We start from the raw sequence: 6,386 nt of genomic DNA, 5'->3' as shown, positions 1-6,386 counted from the left end.
CTTTTGCTGAAGAAATTTCCTAACTACCTTAAATTAAACATACAGGAGGTCAGGAAGCTGTGTCCACCCAGATTATTTTGTTAGGCTTTTTTGTATATTTGCTTTTTTGTTTGCATAAACTTTTTTTGAGATAATTAAAGATTCACATGCAGTTGTAAGAAATAATATAGAGAGATCCCTTTATCCAGTTTCTCCCAATGGTTAACATCTTGCAAAACCATATGGCAATATTGTAACCACTGACAGAAAACAGTCAAAATACAGAACATTTCCACCACCATAAGGATTTTTCATGTTGTCCTTATATAGCCACATCACACTCCACCTACACAGGCCTGTCCCTCTCCCCGTCAGTCACTTATCTGCTATTTCTATAATTATGGCATTTCAACAATGTTATATGATGGGATTATACAGTATGGAACCTTTTGGGACTGGCCTTTTATTCACTCTACATACTTCCCTGGAGATTCATTTGAATTGTGGCACATATCACTAGCTCTGTAAATCAATAAAATGTGCAAACAAGCACAGAGAAATTTTCTCACAGATTTCCCTTTGGGGTTGCTTTTCCATACAGCTCTTATGTTTCTTCTGAGAAGATAATCCATTGGAATTCTCCCTCCCAGAGCACCTGGTTCCACACAGGAAAGACCCCCGAGCTTTGGGATCTCTAGAGGTTCCCTCAACACACATATTCCCTGGTCTGGGGCTTTCAGGCTTTGAGCGTGACCCCAAGACACCCCTTATCACCATCCAAAACACTAATAACCCCCCTAAGGGGAAGGCTCAAACCCATCTAGGCCCCTGAAGACCAGTAAGGTAGCTATGCCCAGTCTAGGGGCCACTGCCTCCAAGAAGCCTTCCCCAGCATGAATGAAATTCAGATTCTCCTTCCTAGTCAAGTGGTAAAGTCAGTATGTGCTCTTCCTGTTATAACTCGGCGCACTTCCTAGACCCTTTACACAAGCTGGGCCTGCGCATGCTCACTCAGGCCCCTTCCAGACCTCCCACTAGGCTGGGCCCTCCCTGCAAAGATTAACATTTTAGAGGCACTGGTGCACCTGGTGCTCACTGAACCCACTATCATGCAATTCATGACAAAAACTACAAACCATAGAAAGTAGATTGAATTTAAGATTTAAGATTTCTGCGTGCAGATGAATTTAGTGATGCTGAATGATTCCTCATCCCCCCACCCCCGACCCGGAGGAGGAGCGGTGAGGCTAAGAGGGTGCTCTGGCAGTGCTGGCTCCTTTGCGTAACCTGCCTCCGCCTTCTGGAAGATGGTGCAGCGCAGAGAACAAGAGTTTTGATACCAGAGCCCTACCGCTATTCTTGAATGAGAGCTCTTCGGGCCACTCAACTTGAGAAATAGGGGTTATAACGCCTTCCTGGCAAGGCTGTGAGGGGGTTGAAGGGGGAGGAAGCACACATAGGGCCCTCAGTGCTGAGGCAGGTCTTCTTCCCCTTGCCGAACCCAGGGTCCCCCCTCTTGAGAGTATGGACCTGGATAATACACACATTGGCGCTCTGCCTGTCCCTTTGCGTGTTGACTGAGCTCAAGGTCGGGGAAGCCTAGCGGCCTCCTTTGCGCTCTGCCCAGGTCGAGTGGCTGAGCAGAGCCGAATGAATGACTGCGGTGATGGCTAGAAGGCTCCACATTGGCGTGAAGTATTGCCGGAGAGTTTGAAACCATGGGTAATGAGCAAGGAGGCCAGAAAACCGCTCAGGGCATCCCGCGTGGTGCAGGGCGCGCATTCAGTCTCTCCCCACGCTGGCGCGCTCCCCATCCTTTCTTCCTCCCTACCATGGCTCGGGCACGCGCCGCCTCCCACTGTGTACTGGGGAGCGCGCCCCATCTCATCCCCCGCATTGCGTGGTCCGGGGAGGGGGCCCCAATCCCTCCGTCCGCCCGCGTGGCCACGAGTGGAGTTAGCAGGGGCTCAGACCCCTCAATTCCCGCGCTCAGGCCGCGTCAAGGCCCGGGAAGTGACCGCAGGCCCCCGCCCTTGCCCCGCCTCTCTCCCTCCCGCGCTTATCACCTGCTGGCTTGGCGCGCAGGCGGGGACTGAGGGCGCGAGGGGGAGCGCGCGGGCGGCCGGGTCGCGGGAGGTGAAGCGCGGAGAGGATGGCGGCGCGGACTCAGGGGCGGGCGCTGCTGCTGCTCGCGCTCTCAGTGCTGCTTGCGCTGGGCCCCACCGCCGCGGCGGCCAAGCTCAACATCCCCAAAGTGCTGTTGCCCTTCACGCGGGCCACGCGCGTGAACTTCACGCTGGAAGCCTCAGAGGGTTGCTATCGCTGGTGAGGCGCGGCCGCGGCCCGGAGCGGGGAGGGAGAGAAGGAGGGCCCGGGGCGGGGAAGCCGGCTACTGAACTGCAGGTGCGCTGGCGCTGGGGAGGCGATGCAGGCTGTTCCGGCGTGACCTGCGGGCGCGCTGCCTTCGGTTCGGGGCTGGCGCCATGGGGCCGGCGGGGCGGCCGGGAGCGCCCCCAGCGGGCTGGCGCACTGCAGGTGCGGCGGCCAGGAGGCCACGCCTGGGTGGCTTGTCGCGCGTGACCTGATGGCGTACTCGCAGGTCGCCGCCGCTGCGCATGGCACTGCTGGGGTCTCTGCGTCGCTACGGCGGGAGCGGAGCCGGTCTAGGCCTGGTCAGCCATGACCTGCGTGTTTATGGGATGTGCGGGAGAAGGGAGGCCCCCTGATCGGCCTGGCTCCCGGAGGGGGGCCTTCAGGCCTTATCCAGTATGGAGAGGAATGTACCGGAGTTGCAGGGACCTAGACAGGGATCCACATGGTCTTGTCCTAGACTCCAGAGAGCAGGTGGACAAGGCGCTGCCCAGCTCTAGTCAGGAGACGCAGGTTTCTTGAGTTTGTCTCGTGACGGGAACTCAACCTTGGCGCCGGACTGGCTTGAGAATTGGGTTTGTGGAGAAGTGTGGAAGGCATATGTGGGAGTCAGATCATATCTCTTCAGCATCTTTGGGAGGAACTTAAACCTGGGATGAAAGGTCTTTCGGAGGAAACACTAGGGATCCGTTTGAAAGATGAGACACAAGGGAATGGTTGATGATGCACTCCCGGGTTGCCCACAGTTAGCCTTGATGCCCCCAAACAGTCCTTTTTCCACACCTCTCCTGCTGGCTGCCTGGGGGAACACAGGAATTCTACACTCATTGTGGGGGATATGATCTGGGCAACCCCAAAACTAATGAAACTAGAAAACTCTGTCCCTTCCTACCCCAATCGGGAGCCCCAGCTGGGCCTTTGGCTGGGCAGGGTGATGTGGTCCACCAGCCCTTCCTTACTGCAGATGGCTTCTACTCCTACTAGGGTGGAGACAACCCTTGGTGTGACTGAAGCCCCACCCACACTTCACAGATGGATCTTGCTAGAGATGAAAAGGAGGAGGTAGTCTTCTGCCTCCTGGCACCCCTCATAATACACATTTACTCCTCTTTTTTCCTGTTTCAAAGCTGGATCAGTATTGAGGCTTTACAAGGTGGGATCACATTACAAAGAATGATGTGTATGTATGTAGGCTGTTTGAATATTAGTCTGTGCATATATGCAAGTATGGTGCCCAGAGCGGCATTATTCCTTACTTGTATCTATTTATTTTCTGAAAGTGGGCCTCCTGAATTAAGGACATGCTACCTCAGCTAGTTGTATTTTGGGTTCAGTGCCTTATGTGCCTGCAGGGTCTTGTTTCTGGCTTGCCATCAGGCTGATCTGCTTTAAGTTTTCTGTATCCCTATATGCCTTCTCTTGTGTGAGAAGTTCGGCTGTTAGTCCATGCTTTGCAAGATGCGTGTTCTCTGGTTGAAGCTGTCCTCTTGAATATGGGCAAGACAAAGTTGGTTATTAAAAACAGCTGGCTTCAAATGAATTCCTTTGTATGTAGCTGTATGCCACTTTCTATGAGATTTTATAGCTGTACTTTTTTTCCCATGAAGTAATCTTTTTTTTTTTTCTAACTGCATTTTCTTTTGAGATGGACTCGGGGGATTTTAATTTACTTGTATAGCTTATTAGAAGGAAGGGGAAAAACATTCCTCGTCTCCGATGCATCGAAGAAGTGCTAAGTGTTATTTCTTGTTTTGTGTCTGAGCCCATAGTTTTTCTTGCAGATGTGTGACTGCTTATCTCATGTGTCTCCTCAGAGGTGGTTGGTGGTTGTGATTTCTTCCTTAAAGTCACAGGAAAGTCTTCCATCAATCAAGCACTGAAAATGTTTTATTTTCAGTAGCTCCGTGCCTAGTTTCGTCATTTATTGCTTTAGTTTTTGAAGACTCTTCTCTGAAGATTTTAAGAGTTGCCATGCAGACAAGCTGTATGTCCCCAGTAATCTAAACCTGGGAGGAAAATATCCTCTGCATCCGAGGATTTCATCGTTAAGTCTCTGTGATGAAACACAAAGAAAGTGAACACTCTTCTGTACCTTGGAATTTTTGCTCATCCTTTGAATTTGTGGCCAAGCTCCAAGTTTACTGAAATCACTACATGCCTGAGTCAGTGGCTTTAAGTTTACTTTAACTGTTTCTTGATTTTATAGCATCAAATAATTTGACAATTTTAAGGTCAGAAGAACCATAGAGATTTTCTAGTTTAAAATGCCCACGTTTCAGTCTAAGCCTCAGAATATGAAGTGCTGTATGTGATGTCCTAAAGCGGTGGTGGTCTGTGAGTTAAGCAAGAGCCCATAGGACACCTCTTGACCCACCTCACTCAGGAATTTATAGCCTCTGGCTAATTTGCCAATCTAATTGAATCCCTCCAGTTTCATCCACAATTGCTGGCTATGTGACAAGTTCCTGATTCTTTTCTGATATTTTGTGTTATTGAAAGTGCTATATAAAGTAAATTTCATTAGGTCCTCTTTAAGGTACTCTTTGTATAAAAAATATTACATAGAAAATTGAGAAAGTAGAAAAAAGAGAAAGAGAAATATATCATAACCTTTCGACTGTAATACAATCAGTCACCATTTTGATTTCCTTTTCATCACTTATTTTCCCCCTGGAAGCTCAAACCTGGTATTTGGACCACTTGGTAGCCCCCTTCTTTTCCAACCACCAGCTAACATTAAAGCCCAAGTATTTTTCTATGCTGTTTCAAAAATTTCCTAAACATTCAGTGTCCGAGCACCGTTCTACTTAGTAGATGTTACATTATCTGTTTATTTTTTTAATCTATAGTCCAAGTCCCAGGGTTTCTGGATTCTTCGGTGGGCTGTCCTATCTTGGAGAAAGTGAATGTCTTAGATTGGTTTCCCAGAAGCAGAGGCTGAGATGAGGATTTGGTGCATGTGGTTTATTGAGAGAGTACTCTGATGAGTGGGATAAGTGGTACAAGTAGAATATGGAAGGGGAGATGAATGAAGATGTGGTCTCAGAGAAAGTCTAGCCTTGGGTCGAACCATGTGACCCTCTGGAGTTGAATTGCACTGCCGGTTGAGGCAAGGGGGAGACCAGGCTTTTGAGGTTTTTTATCCACTGTTAGTCAGCCATTGGCTGCTCCTTGGGGGAAAAGGGTTTGTGTAGCCTCCCAGGCCTCTGGATGAATCACCCTAATGGCCAAGGGTGTCTGACTGGATAAGGTTACAAGTGTAAAGTGTGAGCAACAGTACTCCCTCCAGCTGAACTAGGAGGGTACAGTAGACCTGCCTGGTAAAGAGCATCTGGTAGGAGATGCACAGCCTGCACTAAACTGAGCTGTGCCCAGACTTCTCCTTTCCTGTGCTGAAAAGCCACTCTAGGGCACCTTGGAGCTGCCTGTTGTGCCTCTCAGGCTTTGTCCTGAATCAGGGTATACCTGCTCACCATGGCCCTGGGTACTTCTCAGCCACAGGTATAAGGATTCTCAGAGAGGCCAGTGGGAGCCCTTTCTGCTGCATGGGTCCCACACGGTGGAGCTTGTTCTTGGAGCCTGTTGTGTCCCAGGCAGCTCAGATGACCCTTGGAGAATCAGTGGGAGCCAAAGATTCCATAGTCCCTTTGTCCTTAATGACCCATGACTGTGGGAGATAAGAGACCTCTTGGATATACATGTCCCAGAGTCCCTCTGCCTGCCTCTAGTAAGAGGAAATAGCAGCAAGTCACATTTCAGCCCTTTGCTGACTGAAGTTAGGGGAGAGAGGGTGGGGTGAAGGTTCCCTCTAGCTCTTCCTGAAACCCCTCTACTTTCTGAATCAAGTTGGAACATCATCCAGCCCGGGTGTCTTCTGCTGGGCTGGCAGACTCAGCCTTCAGGTCAGAGGCAGTTCATGAGCTGGAAGCTGGACTGGTGAGGTGATAGGACATGAGAGAAACTGGAGAATGAGGCTCTGACATTAAAATTAGAAATTTATCATGTGGAAGCTTAGCCAAAAAATTCTACCAGAGGCT

At 49.9% G+C, this 6,386-nt stretch overlaps 1 protein-coding gene across 5 annotated transcripts in view; it reads left to right on the top strand.

The window, feature by feature from the left end:
• The first annotated feature begins 2,089 nt into the window (after positions 1 to 2,089).
• NUP210 (nucleoporin 210) overlaps positions 2,090 to 6,386 on the top strand; it is a 96,439-nt gene continuing 92,142 nt past the window's right edge. For 4 of the 5 annotated variants that reach the window (XR_005658146.1, XR_005658147.1, XM_039886584.1 and 1 more), the window contains exon 1: positions 2,090 to 2,304. Coding sequence is in view for 3 of the 5 variants with exons in the window: in XM_039886584.1 (XP_039742518.1) it covers positions 2,132 to 2,304 (173 nt within the window). In the remaining 2 variants the exon portion in view is untranslated. The remainder of the gene's footprint in view (positions 2,305 to 6,386) is intronic. The other variant, XM_039886582.1, reaches the window with a different exon arrangement.

This window comes from Pteropus medius, unplaced genomic scaffold (assembly GCF_902729225.1).
Source record: "Pteropus medius unplaced genomic scaffold, Ma_sr-lr_union100, whole genome shotgun sequence".
Lineage (NCBI taxonomy): Eukaryota > Metazoa > Chordata > Mammalia > Chiroptera > Pteropodidae > Pteropus > Pteropus medius.
Note: the sequence above shows the minus strand (reverse complement) of the source record. Positions and strands in the feature narration are given on the sequence as shown.